Below are 19,451 nucleotides of genomic sequence, written 5' to 3' on the forward strand. Positions count from 1 at the left end.
TGTAGAAACTGGACCGAACGGCATGATAATGACCCCAAACACACTGCCAAGATGACAACTGCCTTGCTGAGGAAGCTGAAGGTGAAGGTGATGGAGTGGCCAAGTATGTCTCCAGACCTGAACCCTACTGAGCACCTGTGGGGCATCCTCAAGCAGAAGGTGGAGAAGCGCCATGTGTCTAACATCCAGCAGCTCTGTGTCATTATGGAGAAGTGGAAGAGGATCCCAGCAACAACCTGTGCAGCAGAATTCCATGCCCAGGAGGATTAAGGCAGTGCTAAATAACAATGGTGCTCACACAAAATATTGACACTTTGGACACAGTTTTGACATGTTCACTTTGTTGCCAGTTATTTAGACAATAAAGGCTGTATGTTGAGTTATTTTTAGAGGACAGTAAATCTGTACTGCTATACAAGCTGCACATTGTCTACTCCAATTATATGCAATTTTCATTTCTATAGTATTGTCCCTTGAGAACATATAATAAAATGGTTGCTGAAATGTGAGGGGTGTACTCACTTTTGTGAGATACTGTATATATATATATATATATATATATATATATATATATATATATGTAAAAAATATTTTTATGATTTGTTATCACAACATTTTTTCTTTTGTCAAATCAACTTCAATAATTAATGTAGTTCAGAGAACATACTATTTTGAATTTTTGTTGATTAAACCAATCACCTTCATTGTATTAACTAAAATTTTTAATTTCAATGAACTTAAAATTAAGGCAACCAGGTAACTTACTTTTTTAGTTAAACCAACAATTCTTTTTTACAGTGTGTGTGTGTGTGTGTATATATATATATATATATATATGTTTGATTTTTCCTAAGGCACCAACAAGAATTAACTATTTTTGACCAGCTTGTTACCAACAGACAGACAGACAGACAGACAGACAGACAGATAGATAGATAGATAGATACTGTAGATAGATAGAGTGATAGATAGAGTGAAGGATAACTTCATGTATATTCATGTGTCAGGAATTCAGAACTTTATTGAGCAATAAAAAATATACACCAGTTAAAATAGTTTCCTTATTTCCATTAGTTTTTTTTATTCATTTTTGTTTGATTTTCTTTTCAAAATCATTCTTGTCTTGTTGGGATTCAGAGCTCCAAACATCCAAAAGAAATGAGAGAAAAAAGGCAGTCAGTCTGACTTTACAGCTGTAGAGTTACGGCAGCGCGACGGTCCGAGAGCATCTCGTTGTATTGATGAAACCATGACGGCGGATGTCAAAAAAAAAAATCAGGATTTGATTTTTTTTACTGATGTTTGTTCACAGTTTTTCTCAGACATTAACAGATACTTATGTCTGCTTCTCCGACTCTGCCTTTTCAGTGGATTCGGACGCCGTTTCAACTTCCTCTCCGTAAAGTTCTGCTATTTTTTCAAATTTTGGACCCCAGTCATCCAGAGAGTTGTAATCCAGTTCGGAATGTACTCCAGCTGATCCGAGCGAGCTAATGGAGCCTGCTGGTGAACCTTGGCCCTCGTAGGCATAGGTCTGTAAAGAATCGTAGGGCGGGACGCTAGTATCCTGATCTGCTTCGCCCACCCTCTGTTTGATAAACTCCCTGACATCCATTTCCTCATCTATGTCCAGAGACGAAGGGCTAAGACGGCCACGGGCCGGTCTCCGTGATGACCATGGCCGGATGCACTCGGGTCGGACGTCCCGACGGAACTTGAGTTCCTCGGCAGCAGCTGGGTTCCGGAGAGCGATGATGTCAAAAGCCTCGGTGTCCTCCTCCCCGCCTCCTTCGTCGTCATACGTCACAACGTTTTCACGGATGTCCTCCTCCGAGATGATCAAGGGCTCTTTTTTGCTTCGCCGCAACGTAATGAACAGAATCACGATGGCTGTAAGGAACAAGAACAATACTGCTAATTATATGAAATAAAACTGCTTAATATTCATAACCATGAGGTCTCTCATTATATAAACAAGCACTTCTGGAAAAATGAAGAGCAATACAGTTAAATTGAATGCACATCATTGCCTTTCAAAAAGATGAGAAAGGCCTGATATTATAACAAAAATCGACAGGAATGGAAGATAATTGCATTGTGTTTATTAAATATCATCGGGAGCTATGGGAAATTTTGCTAGGAGGTTTGAAAGTGCATACCACATTCATGTCAAGTACTGGAAAACCGAAACAATAAATAAATAACTCATAAAAATAATTCAATGTTATTAACACTGAATAATTTCTCAAGGGAACGTTGCACCATTACAGCAAATGTGTCACGCAGCAGGAGACGTGCGGCACATTACCAGGATAAGGGAAAAGCAGGTGTGAAGCATCGTCAATGCATGAACAAGCAAACACATCAGGGGCCAGAGATCAGTGCGAATGAATGATGATTCTTTCCTATCCCATTAGAATGGAAAGATCCACGATAAATGAACAGCAACTCAATATCACACATTAGTCTAGATTAGCTTGCACTTCACTGATATACTATTAGCTGACACGACAAGGTTTATGAAAGCATTTCTTCATGACCCCACTGTACACATGTGAAATATATCTGAATAATTTTAACACACACACATTATATATATATATATATATATATATATATTATATATATATATAAATAATGTGAATGAAGAGGGAGATGATGAAATACACAGTCTTTAATAACAAACTCAGGAAGAACGTTCAAAGCAAACAATAACCAACGAGGACTGAACAGAACAGGGAGATTAAATACACATGGCAAACGAGGACACAGCTGGACAGATTAACAAGACACCATAGCAACTAATGAGAACTAATGCAGACATGGCAGAAACAAGTAAATAGAACATGATTGTGACATTACGCCCCCCTTCGGAAAGACGTGTCCTCGTGCTGAATAATGACCAACTGAGGAGGGAGGCAAGGGGCTTTGGAGGAGGGAGTGGAGTAGGTGATGGGCAGGGATGACCCGGAGGAGCCAGGGTGGAGCTTTGGCTGACAGGCTGGGCAGAAGCCGGGAGCCGATCAATGGTAGCAGAACCAGGGTAAGTGGAGGAACTGGCGGAGAAGAGAGGCCGACAGTCCAGGGCAACTTATTTGGCCCAGAAGCCCGAGGCTGAGCTGCTAGCTCGCGGGATCAAGGCGGAGACAGGGACTCGGCTGACTCGGGCGGAGCTGGTGCGGACAAGGATGACGGGGACGTCAGAGGAAGGGAGGAGCCCAATGACTCTGTAGGGGTGCAGGGTGTAGGCACTGCCGGAATCCTGGAAGTCTGTGGTGTAAGCTGAGCGACAACCGCCAGAGGCCGACCTGGAGAGACGAGTGAGCCCAGCAGAGTCACAGGGCAGATGGGCGAAAAAGGCGACAAGGGACAGCAGAGCCGAAGCGAGGTCGATGGGCTGACGGGTCGAGGTGTGGAGCTAGACGACACCAGTGGTGTCGACGGATCCAGGGAGATGGGACCAGGAAATGAGGTATGGATATCGGCAAAAGAAAATCTTCTCCAGAAGGGACCGGCGAGGAAGACAAAGACTCGAGAGTGGGTACTTTGGTGGAAACTAGATCCGCGGACCACAGATCTATCAGGTGTAGGTCCGCTTCTGGTTCTAAGATGGACTGGTCAGCATGCATAGACTCCGGGGCTTTGTTGGTATGCGGCTCTGATTCTGGAACAACCTTACTAGGTGCCTCGGGCTCGCTGGCTGTGAGGGAGAGGCCACCGTTCTGGAGCATCCAGCCCAAGTACCCCAGCAACCTTCGGTTCTCGGGAGGAGGAGGAGGAGGCGTAACGCTCGTGAGTCCATTGTTTGTATATTTACTCGTTTTGAGGGTCGGTTATTCTGTTATGGATAGGTGGCTGTAGAAATTGCACGACAAAGGAAGATGATGAAATATACAGTCCTTAACAAACTCAGGAAGAACCGCCACATTCACGTTAAAAACAAACAATAACCGATGAGGACTGAACAGAACAGGGAGATTAAATATACATGGCAAATGAGGACACTAAACAGGCACAGCTGGACAGAGATTAATCAGACACCATAGCAACTAATGAGAACTAATGCAGACATGACAGAAACAACTAAACAGAACATGATTGTGACATTATTTTTACTTTATATATATATATATATATGAAGAGTTCAGATGCAAAAGCCACTAAATGCCATCTCTGTCAAAAATGAGATAATGACATTGAACGAGTGCTTACGGTCATGTAGTACACGTATCATGCACTCATAAATCACGTGCTTCTTTGAAGGAATCCTCTACAGCTTTATTTCGCAAAGCAAAGTCAAACAAGATGCTATTCTTCATTCATATGGAGGTGTGCCAATATAAACGGTTTGTTGGCAAAAGCCTCTAGAACGCCACGTGTTAGATCCCTGTGTAAAGAGGTTTGTCTACTGTTTAGTTTTTAAGTGATAAGTGCTCTCATCTTTTTCAGGGTTTTTAGTTGCATCTTTAGTGATTTTTCAACTATTTACCATGTCTTGTCCCAAATAGGTGGATTTAGAGGTTTTTGCAAAAAAAGCACAAGTGGATTTAGCTGGTTTTGACGCAAAAGAAAATCTAACTTGTTAAAAACCAATAAATTGTCTAGAGTGACATTTTTGAAAAAAAGTTATTTTATTCACTAGCTAATAACCTTATCATTACCTTTAAAATTAAACTCCTGAACTTGATCGTAAAAGCCTGGTAAAAAATGCTCATTTTAAAGAAAAGATGGATTTAGAGGGTTTTGCATCTGAACTCTTCATATATAAGAATGCCAGGTATGGTAGTAGTAGAGATAACAAATCATATTGCAGGCTGTTGTATGAATATTGCACGGCAACATCTCACCATTGTGCTGTTACACAAAACGCAAGTGTTTGCTAACAAACAAGTAGCTCTCACTTCTCTTTATGTAATCAACTCTGCTAAAGTCAGCAAATCTAGGAAGCAGATTTGTGGAGTGGAAGGGGGGAGATTTTATCAACAAGTAGATTTTACCAGGAGCAAACAGAGCCGTGTTTGAGCAGGGATGTGCTGAACAAAGCTAGTGCAACATGTAGCATGAGGTAACTATATTTAGCCCCAGCAGCTGCTAGGGTGAGTGGTGAAAATCTCTCTCGCTTTTGAAAAGGAGACAGCGTCGCAGCCGCGAGGTGAGACCTAACCTATCCATCCAGGGCCAGAAAGAGGGAGGAAAGGGATGAGAGCAGGCAATGAGAGGGAGAGAGGGCAGAGAGGAAGAGAGGTGGTAATGCGCTCGTGGATGTCTGCGTGAGAGAGGCCTATTACATATGCTGCTCACTTTCTTGAACTCGCACCTTTAATACAAACCTGTCAGCAGCTCACTCTCTGTCTCTCACTCCTTTCTGTTTGCAGATTTCATTGCTATTTCCGCTGTTCGACATTTACCGTGGCCCTCTTTGTAAAATATGCTTTACTTTTGCTTTACTGTTCTCAGTTCTTCTTGCCTTAGTCTCCCTATCCATCGTTTGGCTTACTGGCAAATTAATGAATGAATGTCTGTCTGTCTGTCTAAATACAGTATGGGTATCTTTAGAGTAAGTTCAATCATTTTTTCCAATCAATCCATTTTTCTATTTTTCCTGTAAAGTGTACTATAAGAATTTAATTCACTAGATTATAACTGTATTGTCACTGTCATCATGATGTTCATTTATCCATGCGGTCATATCAATTTTTAGTCATACCACTCACCACTATCTGCACTGCTGTGAACACTAAAGCGTTCATCAATCTTTTGTTCATGACATTTTGATGCGGTCAGTCACGACCCTTCACCTGCTGTTATGGGACCCATGAAATCCTTTAAGTATGCCCCTTACTTTTGATCCGCAGGTTTAAAAGGTGAAAGATGAAAAGTCAAAGAGTTAATCAGGGCTGGATCATGTGGAATTATGTCAATGAATGCCGGAATCCTGCTGTGAATAATAAAACTGGAAAGGATGATAAATGGGCAACAGTTGAAGAAAACCAACCTCTGTTTGATTTACCTAAAAACAAATTAGTTTTAAAGAAGTCTCATTTTCTTCATTATTCTTACTGCTTCAATTATATTACATTAATTACTATCACATTTATTACAAATGATATTATATTATATATTTTATTAAACATTTTTAAGATTTACTTATTTGTATTTCTAAACATTATTTATTTACCATCTTTATTAAAATTAATTAAATTGTAAAAATAAAGATGGTAAAAATAGTTTTAATGATTTATGAAGTAAATATTTAAAAAAAGAAAATAATGAAAAATAGTATATAATATAATATAAGATGGTACATAAATGGAAAAATGTTTAAATATAAATAAACATTAAATAAAATTTATATAATATTTAATCAATTATATAATATAATATTTTTAATACAATAGAACTGTATATTATATTTATTAAACATTATTTACTATTTTAAATATGTACTTATTTATTATTTAAACATTATTTACCAGTAAATTAATTAAATTAATCAATAATATAATTCCATAACATTCCTTAGAAACCCTGCTATAGATTATCATTTTCTTAATATACTGTTTTATTCACAAATATGTTATATCGTGGAAGTTAGCTTTACAAATGCTGTATTACATTACCTATAAACAACAGCACTTATATTCTTAAATGTGACCCCGGACCACAAAACCAGTCAAAAGTCACACGGGTATATTTGTAGCAATAGCCAACAATACATCGTATGGGTCAAAATTATCGATTTTTCTTTTATGCCAAGAATCATTAGGATATTAAGTAAAGATCATGATCCATGAAGATATTTTGTAAATTTCCTACCATAAATATATCAAATTTTTTTTTTCTTTTTTTGTGAGTGTGTAATGACTGAGGCAAATCAGACACAATTATTGGTTAGTTAACCAATAGTTTTAAGCTCACTCTGGAGTCTGTCCCCATCCCCCGGGAAGTTTTCAGTTACAAGTTTATTGCGCTGAGGAATGTGGTTGCCGCATGGAGAACAGAGTAGAGACACAGAAAATCTGCATCTTCCCTGCATTTTCCACACAGAACACAGACTCTATGGCATTAATGTATAGACAGACTGTGCTATAAATGATTCCTTCTCAGGAAATGGTATCCATTATTACTGATGTTGTATTGTACTCATTGTATTTACATGTTTGATGATTGTTAAATGTTATGACCTGCACGGTAACTTCAATCATGCCATGTTTAGTGTCTATACGTTCGTAGCGGGAAGATTTAAATGTTTGTGTATGCGGTACATCCATACCTGTGCAACACATCAGTATTAAAAGAATATTTAATAGTTCTGATTCAAGAACTCAGCTTGTTAATCTTTCTGGGTTGTAAAAGCCCTGACAGGAGGGGTGTTGCCACCCAGAATTACAACATCTTCATTGGTCCGGTCAACAACTGAGAGGTGTGACTTTGACCAGAGGTTAAAAACCAGCGAACAGTGCCACTCCCTCTCTTCTTCTTCCTTGCTTCTGGACCGAACAAATCTCCTTGCGGCCGGCCTCTCTAGGCCCGGCCGCAAGGCTGGTAGGCCCCTGGCCTACAACACCCAGCCATGTGCTCATCACCCAACAGACTGGCAACAACTTCAGATGATAACTTCAAGAGTTATCCTCAACCTGCAGATCCGACGCTCTTCAGCCTAAAGTCATCTTGCAAGTATCGTACATTTTAATGCTAAACAGCGATTTAGTATTGATTTGTAAAGACTTTACCTTTGCTATTGCTAAAAGAAACTGATGAGTCCTTTCCAGATTGCCTTTGACATTTCATGTAGCTCTAGTAACAGCATCTCTTCCGGTTCAACACTATCATTACTCATTCTGACTTGCGTGTGTGTGTGTGTGTGTGTGTGTGTGTGTGTGTGTGTGTGTGTGACCCTTTATGTATGTTATGTTATGTGTTTGTTAGTTTAGTTATGTGTTTGTGAGTTAGTTAATAAAGATTGTGCACAATACACGTTTGGTTCTGACTCCGTCTGCTAATGAATTGCCTCTTAAGTGATAGATCCGGACTACGTGAGTAGTACAGTACAATAAGAAATATTATTTTTCCATAACTTGGAAATTGACATTTCTTAGAATTAATAAACAATCAACACTGAGCGTTCACTGGACGAACAGGTTAACTGATTGTAATGTTAATTTTAATGTATCTACGTCCAGTTAATCTGATTAACGGATTTGCATATTCATAATTAATCATAATTAATAATCATAATGAGTTATGAATAATTATTAATATTTCCCCTTTGAGTTAATTTTCGCTACAGTGGATATACTTTGCTAAGGACTTCATTTGGACAACTTTAAAGGCGATTTTCTCAATATTTAGATTTTTTTGCACCCTCAGATTCCAGATTTTCAAATAGCTGGATCTCCGCTCCTATCCTAACAAACCATACATCAATGGAAAGCTTATTTATACAACTTTCAGATGATGTATAAATCTCAGTTTCAAAAAATTGACCCTTATGACTGGTTTTGTGGTCCAGGGTCACATACTGTATATGCTTCTCTAGATGCTTTTTTGGCCCTGTTGACATGTTTTAAATTATGTTGCTTTCATAATCTCAATGATCATGTGTTTGAGTGTTTCTTATCTCACTAAAACTGGCAATACTCGAGCATCATTTCCAGGTTGAACTCACCCAGTAAAATAAGCACACAGAGCAGTATGGCTATCAGAGCGCCCGTGCTGAGCCCTGCGGAGGAGAGAAACGCTTCGCCCTGGCAGATCTTCAGTCTGGTGCCTCTCTGGCAGGAACACACCCGAAGCGTGAGGGTACTGGTGCTGCTCAGGACGGGTTCCCCGTCATCCCACACCACCACCGGGAGCTCGTAGAGTTCCTGGGTCAGTCTGTGGAATCGGCGCCGTCTGGCGATGATGTTGGCAGTGCTGTCTGTGGATAGAGACAGAGATAAGCTCACAATTAGTTAGAAAGCACTCACAGAGCTATCAGATGGCTTCAGATTACATTTTTAGTTTTATATTGCTTTTTGAAACTTGACATCTGTCACTTAATGGAAAAATCCACATGATTTTTTACATTTGGAATAGGAGGGGGAGTAAACAGTGACAGACTTTAACTTGTTTCCTTTGTTATATGGCTGTCACATTTAAAATAGTCTTGGAAAACTATCGGTGCGTCTGAAATCACATACTGTCTGATTAGGTACTACATTTGAATTTGCTTTGTGACCAATAAAAAGGTATGTTCTATATAGAATGTTGGTGGTATGAATGTAATCCGGACATACAGTACTACATCCGCCATGTTGTCATTATCATGTGACCTGACAGCGTCAGTCTACGTCGCTTCACCTCCATTCATAAATCCTCTCCTGTGGCCTCACAGGATAGTAAAGTGTCCATCGAATACGCACTTCAGAATCTTGCCGGAAGTAGTAGGTCAACTGGGGACTTTTCGCCTACTGTTTTTCTATATAGTACTATATAATAGAGAAGTATTCGATTTCGGACGCAGCTCAGGTCTTAAAATGTATTATTTGGTATTTGTCAAATGCCTTTTACTTTATGCATAGTTTATTGCTTTATGCTTGTCCCAGACTCAGACTCTTAAACCTAAAACATGAAAAATGAAAACAGCAACAACAACAATACTAATAATTTAAAAAACATGATCATCTAAAGAAAGAGTAAAATAATCTGTTTCAAATTTTTTTGTGAACCATTGTCAGTATTTGTGAGAAAATCATAATATTTACTAGTGCTGTCAAATCGATTAATTGATTTGACAGCACTATTTTTTTACACAAATTATGTCCAGCTCTCAGTTTTGCTGTAATTACCACCATGACATAAACCATTGCCACTAAAAAAGTTTAAGAGATAAGAGATAAAATAGATGTCATGTGTGAGGAAAAAAAAAAAAAAATGTTAATATTTTATTGTGCGTCATTTTCCCATAAGCTGTACAGTAATTGTGTAGGCAAAAAAAAAAATGAAAATATTTTTGTTTTTGGATACATAAAATGCTATTAAATTAGTTCAGTAGTTATTATTATCAGTTAATAGAAATTAGTCCATTGTTTTAAAATGCCCTTTCTACCAACGTCACTTACTTCTAAACTAGATGTAGAAATTACATTTGTTGTTTAAGAATAATAATGGTTCAGACAAAATGGGAGATTTCATACTCTCTGTCGGACATTATTATTAGACAAATAAAAAAAAAAAATATGAGTGAGCTTATCGACTAAACGTAGAGGGCCAAAAGTGCTCACAGTCGAAGAAACAAAAAAGGCTAATAAATGTTAACAGAACAATGAGCAATTGAATTGAAGTGAAGAAATGAAAATGAATGAAAAGAAGAAAACGAGGAAAATCTGAGGGTGAAAAGCAGAAGTAATGAGAAAGAGCGATAACAGATGAAGATAAATACACAGACTAAGAGAGAATAAGAGGAAAAACAGAGAGGGAGAAAGAGGGCAGATAAGAGATCATTATATTAAATTAGTCTGGTTTGAACACAGGCCGCTGTCGTTGAGGCTCTCTGCCCGAGTGTGCCATTTCAGAGCATTTAGGAGCCCCATTCCCACAGATGGGCTTTTAATGGGAGAACTCACATTCTCTGAGCCCAGAATACGTGAGGTCTGTCTAATACTGGCCGTCTATAGCACAGCGAGAAAAGCTCTTAACCCGGGAATCAGCCTAATGAGCCTCTATCTCGCTCTTTCTGAACTTCATCACATCCTCTAGCAAGCCCTACATTTCTAAGCATCTTGAGTGAGGGATGCTGGACAGACAAAAATAAGGGGAAATCAAATGAAACTGAGTAGCAAATGAGTCAAATAGTTAGCGAGAGAGAGAGAGAGAGGGGAATGGCAGATCTGATCTGAGCAACATTTGAAGTCCATTAGGCACATATGTGGAATATAATAGAGAGGTGCTTTTGTATAACATCACATTGAATCAACCATTAGCTTTATGAAGATATGTTATTTCAAAACATAAAATCACTCTGAACTAATTAAATACTTCAATTAAATTATTCGTTAAAAGAAATACAGAATGATTCAACACATTTTCACCTTTAAAATGAAATAAAAATCAAATCAAATGGGGCTTAGAATAGTAGAGTTTTGTGAACTATAAACCAAAGAACATTTTTGTCAGTGATTAAAGAGACCCACCATAGGTGGCGATAAGTGTATTGAGTGAGTCACTGAATCATTCATTCAAATATTTAAAAATCAAACTGGCTGCGTCCGAAAGCTCAAAAATGCCGTCTTCAGAGGATGCGTTCCAAGGTAGGAAGGCATCAAGGCACATCTAAATCCAATGTTAGCTTCGCATCCTGTCTCCTGAGATACCTTAATCTGATCGATTTTTGAAGGGAGCACAGATGTATCCTTTACTGCCTTTAATATCCCACAATCCTGTGCGTTCCATTCTGTGACAGTTGAGCTAAAAAATAAAGATGGCATCTGAAAGTTCTGTACATTAAACGTTTTCCACTTGTTATTACTAGTAAGAAATTACTATTGAAGTAATTCAATATTCGCTTAATTATCACCAAAGCTCGCTCTATTTTGCTGTAGATCATTAAACTGTTTCGCTGCCTCAGAAGTATGTCCGAAAACGGTTTCATGAGGTACCTTCTTGTGCAAATGCCACCAATAAAGTCATTCCCTGATAAGGCAGCAAGGCAACAGTCAGCTGCCCAAGTCAATGTATCTTTCAGGAATTAAACAAGTGATTTTCAGTCTTTCAGAGTGAATCATTGAATCATTCATTCAACAGATTCATTCAACAGCACTGATTCATTCAGTAATGCCACTGTGTGGCTCTTTGATGCTCAACGGTTCATTCTGCTGTGGCTTGTTTGAAACTATTTTCATGGCAAACAAAAAAGTTGGCGTGGGACAACCTGTCATTCACATGAGATTGCAGCAATAGCAAACCACAATGATCCAATTAAAGGTGCCATAATATTGAAAATTGAATTTACCTTGGCATAATTGAATAACAACAGTTCAGTACATAGAAAGCCCGTTAGCAACGGAGCATAGCCTCAAACTCATTCAGAATCAAATGTAAACATCCAAATAAATACTATACTTACATGATCTGATGCATGCATGCAGCATGCATGACGAACATTTTGTAAAGATCCATTTTGAGGGTAATATTAGCTGTGTGAACTTGCTCGGGGGCGGGGAGCGTGAGGATTTAAAGGGGAAGCACACTGAATCGGCGCATTTATAATGATGCCCCAAAATAGGCAGTTAAAAAAAATCATAAAAAAAAAATATATATATATATGGGGTATTTTGAGCTGAAACTTCACAGACACATTCAGGGGACTTATATTACATCTTGTGAAAAAGCATTCTAGGGCACCTTTAATATCCAATGGACAAAAATTCAAGTCCCCCCCCTTCATTTTTCTTGTTTGAAGAAAAGAGGATCACAACTTCAGTTTCATGCCGACTTTAATATTGGTAAGTAAATGTATTAAAGTGTAATCATATTTCTTTTCCCCATTCATAAGCAGGCTTCTGCACATATTTGATAAGACATGATCACATTATTTGACAGCTACTTCTATTGCATTACATGTCATGTGGATGTGCACATACATATGGAATTTAACACGGAGATGCACATTTAAGCCTGCACAGTGCACACATATGGTTACATCAGAAGCTGCTATGTGTCTTGCTGCTACGAAAAACATTCCCTGCCAGAGCGACATTAAATACCTGCACAGACACCAAAGCTCTCACTCCTGGCACCCAACTGTGTCCCATAAACAATCACAGAGACACACTACAGAGAACACGCGTTTCTAAACAATGTACTGTCTGTAATACATGATAATAAAAAAGAGAGCAAGAGGGATCTGAACGCTGAAATCTACTCCCTTATGAATCTAAGGCTTTGTTCATACATCTTTTTCATACATGACACATGAACTCTTGAACAAGAATGTCCAAAGAGGCAATGCATTATTTATTTTCAGTCTTCACAACTTCATTTTCTTGTTTTTTCTTGGTCTGGAGGTAACAAAACCATTTTAAGTGCAAAAATATATAATATAATATTTATCTGCGTGATGGATTTTTTTTTTTTAAACTTTGAACAGGGACTAACCCTTGTAAGAGAAATATAAATAAAATATGAGAAATAAAGAACAAAAAATAGCAATAACTTTAATAATAATTTTAAAAAAGTAAAAAAAAATTCCTCTAATCTGAATAACTGATACAGTTCTTAGAATTCTTAGTTACAAATATTATGTTATTTAATATGATTTGATTTAAAAGTTTATGGATGTATCTAATTATTTCAGTTTTAATGAATTCATTGAATAAAGTATTTACTCAAATGTAATGGTTTTTTAATGGTTAAAAATTATATGCCTTCATAAATAAATGCAAAAATCCCAGAAAATCAAATACAGGCAGTCAATGGAAAAGTGTATTTCATGAACATGGATTCCCCCCCCCCACCACCCAAACAATAAGTCGTTCCCCAAATATTGCTTAAAACAAATAAACGGAAAGAAGTTTCTAGCTTTGTAGAGAGTGAAAGATTTGTGTCTTGGTTTATGTTGACGTGTCGTCCTCACCCGCTGGTGGCTGACAGCACGCTGTCTCTAATTGCACCGCTACACTGCTCAAACTGACATGTGAGAGAATAAGCTGTATGTTCAGGACACAAAAACAGACTGAAACCACCACCTTCACATCTGTCAACATTTCGGTCCTGAAAACAACCGACCTGATATAAGAGAAAACAGGTCTTAACACACACAATGTTTCCATACACCTTTAAAGGAATTCATTTCCTATTGGTCAAATAATGTGCCTATGCTAATGACATGTTCAGTGATTGGCGGCTAGCACTCCATAGCTAATGAATTATTTTCAATTTGCTGTTTCACTCAGCTCCATCAAAAGGCTCATTTAAGATGTCAAGCGTCTTGTGATGTCATTCAGCTCTTCCTCGCAATCTATGCAAGCAGAGACAAATATCATACGAGTTATTATTTGTTGCGGATTAAGTATGCTTTTACAGGACGATTATAAAGAACAAGCAGTCCTATGTGCCTATAACTAAACTTAATTTCTCACCACGCAAACAATAAAATCTAATATTCCAGCATGCAAGTATACTGTCATAGCACACAAACCTGGTCTTTTCATTCATATTTAAGCTGAAGTGGGGCAAACAGCTACCCTGTGGTGATCAGGACGTCTATTTGTCCACTTCAGCAGAAAAAAAAAGGCCATTTTGATTTTATTTGATAAGAATTCTGTCATTCCTACCAGTAAACTGGGATGCTTCTGAACGGGTGAGCTGATGAAAAAAGATGCTTACACAACTGCTTGGCAGGCGCTTGGTGTGCATGCTGTTTCTCGGCTCAATATTTACACGCTTGTTTTAAGTCCATCTTCTTGAATCATTTATCCTTGTCAGAAGCAGTCTGTATGCAACACAGTTTGTGCACTTGTAGCAAAGCATTTATTCAGGACAGTTTATATGGTGCCTGTTAAGGAAAGCACCACTGTTTTGTATGGCTGATACTCAAGGTTAGGGATATGAATAAACTTCAAGCCTAAAATATTAAACAACGGCACATAATTCCTCCTGCACCATTTGTTCATGAATAAAACCTCAAACACCTTGTTGGAGTTTTATTTTTCTCAGCAGACCTTTCTAAGCATTTTCCCTGGCATGCGATGTGATAAAACAGGCAGAAAAAAATACCATCGACATAGACTCTAGAACCTAACCACACAGAACACTCTAGCAAACAAACACAATACCTTAGGAAACAAGTATTTAATATAAATATACACACACACACCCCCACACACGTATATATACTTTTTTACCACAACCCATGAATTGGGCCCTATAAAGTGTGGATGGTTGGGCATAATTCTGCTAAGTGTTTGTTATAGTCCACATATGGTCTCTCTGATCTAAAAAACAAAACAAAAAAACAAACAAAAAAAAAAAACCCTTCAAAACCACAGCATAGTGTGGTTAATAAGTTATCACAGAACTGAAATAAAGTATTAAACATAATTATAAAATATCTAAGCAATACTGAGGCATTCCCTAACCTCAGCAATACAGTCATAATCTCCACTGATTTATTTTTCCTCTTAAACAACTAATGGAAAAAACATTGAATAAAAATGATCAGCTTGAAGTAATAAAAAGCAGCTTTCACTGGGAGAACAGCCATGTTCTGTCGCATAACAACACGCATAACAACACCTTCACTGAAGTGGCAGGATATCTGAGTGACATTCAGACTAATTAAAATTCCCAAATATCATCAGCCTGACAGCAACAGCTTTCAACTCCTCTGATGAGGGGCTGTACTAGAAAGGTCTTTCTGTATGCAAACGTGCAAAAAGATGCCTTCAGAAATCAATTGATCTATTAAAGTAACTGGGTCATTTAGAGATCTGAGCGCTGGTTTAATTGCCTGTAAAAAAAAAAAAAAAAGGGAAAAAGAAAATGTCATCGTGATGATTTGGCACCAGCACGAGGATCAAGGGAAGACTAATTATGAGTAATTGTGAAGTTAGGCCATGTTTCTTGCTCAAATTCAGCATCTCTTATGAATAAATAAGTAAACGTTGATTCTTTGAGGTAGGTTCTTTGAAAATTAGTCTTATGTATCCAGATCTTTGACTATCAGCATAAAAAGCATCAAATCACAAACAGTTCAGTTTTTATGTGCCGTTTATGGGTGGATTATCTGTTTATATATTAAAATGATTGGGTGAATTCAGATTGATTGGGACATTTTTTCCAAGTCACCTCAACGGCAAAAAGTGTCCCAATCACTCTGAATTCACCCTATATAGTATAAATAATATTAAAATAACACTGATAATCAGATAACCTATAAATACACTATATTGCCAAAAGTTTTGAGACGCCTGCCTTTACGTGCACATGAACTTTAATGACATCCCATTCTTAATCCGTAGGGTTTAATATGGAGTTGGCCCACCCTTTGCAGCTATAACAGCTTCAACTCTTCTGGGAAGGCTTTCCACAAGGTTTAGGAGTGTGTTTATGGGAATTTTTGACCATTCTTTTAGAAGCGCATTTCATGAGGTCAAGACACTGATGTTGGACGAGAAGACCTGGCTCACAGTCTCCGCTCTAATTCATCCCAAAGGTGTTCTATCAGGTTGAGGTCAGGAGTCTATGCAGGCCAGTCAAGTTCCTTCACACCAAACTCGCTCATCTATATCTTTATGGACCTTGCTTTGTGCACTGGAGCGCAGTCATGTTGGAACAGAAAGGGGCCATCCCCAAACTGTTCCCACAAAGTTGGGAGCATGAAAATTGTCCAAAATGTCTTAGTATGCTGAAGCATTAAGAGTTCCCTTTCACTGGAACTAAGGAGCCAAGTCCAACCCCTGAAAAACAACCCCACACCATAATCCCCCTCCACCAAACTTTACACTTGGCACAATGCAGTCAGGCAAGTACCTGTTCTCCAGGCAACCGCCAAACCAAGACTCATCCATCGGATTGCCAGACAGAGAGAGTCCAGTGGCGGTGTGCTTTACACCACTGCATCTGACGCTTTGCATTGCACTTGGCTTGGATGCAGCTGCTCGGCCATGGAAACCCATTCCATGAAGCTCTCTCTGCACTGTTCTTGAGCTGAAGGCCACATGAAGTTGAGGTCTGTAGCTACTGACTCTGCAGAAAGTTCTGCACACTTCTGCGCACTATGTGCCTCAGCATGCGCTGACCCCGCTCTGTGATTTTACGTGGCCTACCACTTCATGGCTGAGTTGCTGTTGTTCCCAATTGCTTCCACTTTGTTATGATACCACTAACAGTTGACCGTGGAATATTTAGTAGTGAGGAAATTTCACAAATGGACTTGCACAGGTGGCAACCTATCACGGTACCACGCTTGAATTCACTGAGCTCCTGAGAGTGACCCTTTCTTTCACAAATGTTTGTAGAAGCAGTCTGCATGCCTAGGTGCTTGATTTTATACACCTGTGGTCATGGAAGTGATTGGAACACCTGAATTCAATGATTTGGAGGGGTGTCCCAATACTTTTGGCAATATAGTGTATATATAAAAATATTGCAAAATTTTTCAATATTTCATCCATTACTAGACATACTGAGAAAAAAAAAAACTTAATAGCGACAAAATATTTTTCAAACCATATCAAAACCACAGGGCTGTTACACAATAATAGACTGGTGTGGACAAATGTAACAAATTAGTGATCATCTACTATAAAGAAAACAAGATATTGGTGAAAAAGTTTATTTGTAATGCACCTCATCCATTTTTGCATACTCTGTGCAGCACTTTGGTCGACTTTCAGTTGTTTTAAATGTGCTATATAAATAAACATTGTATTGTATTGTATTGTACATGATAATGAGTAAATAAAATGATCTTGAGAAACTATTCAGTTCTTCAGTACAATTTATGTCCATCCATTTTAGATGAGTAAAACCGACTCATAAAAACAGAACAAAATCAGGCGTAGCATTAGTTCTGGCAGGTCGCGTTAGTCAAGCCCGTATCAGCTGACTCTCAGCTGATTCACGTATACCTATAGGAATACGACATCTATCACAGCATCTGGTCCATTCAGCATTATCGGCAGCTTTAATGCATTGCTCAGGAGCTAATTACCCTCCTCCATCTCGCAGCTCCTCCTCTTCGTCCAGTCAGAACTTGCCATCTGATATACCTCTTCGAATCAGGTTCATTTTTCTTGAATCATGTTGTCACATTAAATTATTGTAATTAAGAACATTAAATATATCTGCATACCTTATATTGGTTCTGTTCTGTTACCCTAAGGGGGGGTTATCGCTGCTCTCCCTGCTCTTATCCATGCTAGGCTGCATGGATAGGCAGGGAGTTCTTACCCAGAACAGAACCAATACAGCCAATCTAAACTGTATGCTAATTGTCAATCATATTTGACGATAATGGTCCTGACAGAACTGTAGTTGGTTGCTTTCCATGTCTGTCTCTGTAAGTGGGTGTTTCTTGGCCAGAATAAGTTGCAATGTGGACCAAAGTGTGGCTGGGTGAGACTAGCTAACAATGAAATATGTTCATGCTGTTCTGCCAAAATATGTTTTAATATTTTTTTTTTTTTTTTCATTTTTAGATTATTTTAAAATTAAATATAACTTCATGCTCTCTTTCTTCTTAAATAATAAAATAATTTAAATAAAAACTCATTTTAAAATCATTTAAATGTCTTATGAGACACACTGAAAAAACCTAACAGCGACAAACAAGATATTTCCAAACCAAACCAAAACTGTGACCGCAGAGTTGTGATAAAACCCAAACCATGAGAAACATAAACCACTTATACACTAGAATACACAGCATGTAAGCAGAGCTCCTCTCTCCTGAGCACCACCGGCAGGCGTTAAACTCAATAGGAGGGATGTAGTGTGGGCAGGCCTGAAGCTAGGGGTGGGCGATATAAAAGTAGACACGATTAACCGGTAGAAATTTGTCAACTGGTAGAAATTTTGGACTATCGTCTCTATTGCAATTATGCACATGTGACATTGCTGTGCTGCGTGGCCACGAAAGCTTATCATTTGCATGCGTTCTTAAGCACTGTGTAAAAAAAAAAGGTGATTTTAAACTGTTGAGGTGCAATAAGCAGTGAAAGAGAACTGATTTCGCTATATGCGCACGCTGTCTGAGAGATGATTCGCTTCTGAGATGCATCACATGATGAGTGTGAGTACTGAACCGAGTTCTTTTTGCCACCTAACTGGGCTTGATTGAATGGTTAAATACACATACTTACAGTATGTGCCAAAATGCCCATCTTTGCAAGTATTGTTGTCAACACTGACATTTATGTCTTAAGTGAAAGAAAACGCATGTGTATCAGTGTATTGGATCTGTGCATTCAGTCTTAAAGTGACAGCAGCCTAATAAACCTGCTGTCGTTTGTCATTAATGTTAATCACACAACAACAGAGAGAACATCTCTCACTGCTGAATCACTTTTGTACCTTTAATAAGAATACATTGTATATTTAATTTACACAGTAAAGACGACTATGCAGTGTTTTTTAATACATTTGATTACTTTATACATTTTATGTAGCCTAGTATTTCTTATTATTCTTATTAAAAATGTTGTAAAAATCATAAAAACCTTATTTAAAGCAAAAAATAACTATATTGTGATTTATATTGTTATTGTTAAATAAAATTTCTCATATGGTGATATAAGATTTTGGTCATATCGCTCACCCCTAATCCCACTGTTTTCCTGAGGGCCATCTAGAGCTAAGGCAAACAATATGTGTGTGAAAGAGAGAGGGAGAGAAAGAAGAGACAGAGACATTCCCCAAGCTCTTTTCTTCAAGTCCTACTCATAATGTAATCCAGACCACCGGCCTTA

General features: G+C 38.1%; 1 protein-coding gene across 7 annotated transcripts in view; it reads right to left on the reverse strand.

The window, feature by feature from the left end:
- Positions 1–1,003: 1,003 nt before the first annotated feature.
- LOC125255269 (cadherin-18) overlaps positions 1,004–19,451 on the reverse strand; it is a 265,912-nt gene continuing 247,464 nt past the window's right edge. For all 7 annotated transcript variants that reach the window (XM_048170339.1, XM_048170341.1, XM_048170335.1 and 4 more), the window contains 2 exons: positions 8,669–8,920; positions 1,004–1,890 (listed from right to left, as the gene is read on the reverse strand). In XM_048170339.1, the coding sequence (XP_048026296.1) occupies positions 1,337–1,890; positions 8,669–8,920 (806 nt within the window). In that variant the 3' untranslated portion in view covers positions 1,004–1,336. The remainder of the gene's footprint in view (positions 1,891–8,668; positions 8,921–19,451) is intronic.

Source organism: Megalobrama amblycephala, linkage group LG20 (genome assembly GCF_018812025.1).
Source record: "Megalobrama amblycephala isolate DHTTF-2021 linkage group LG20, ASM1881202v1, whole genome shotgun sequence".
Classification (NCBI taxonomy): Eukaryota; Metazoa; Chordata; class Actinopteri; order Cypriniformes; family Xenocyprididae; genus Megalobrama; species Megalobrama amblycephala.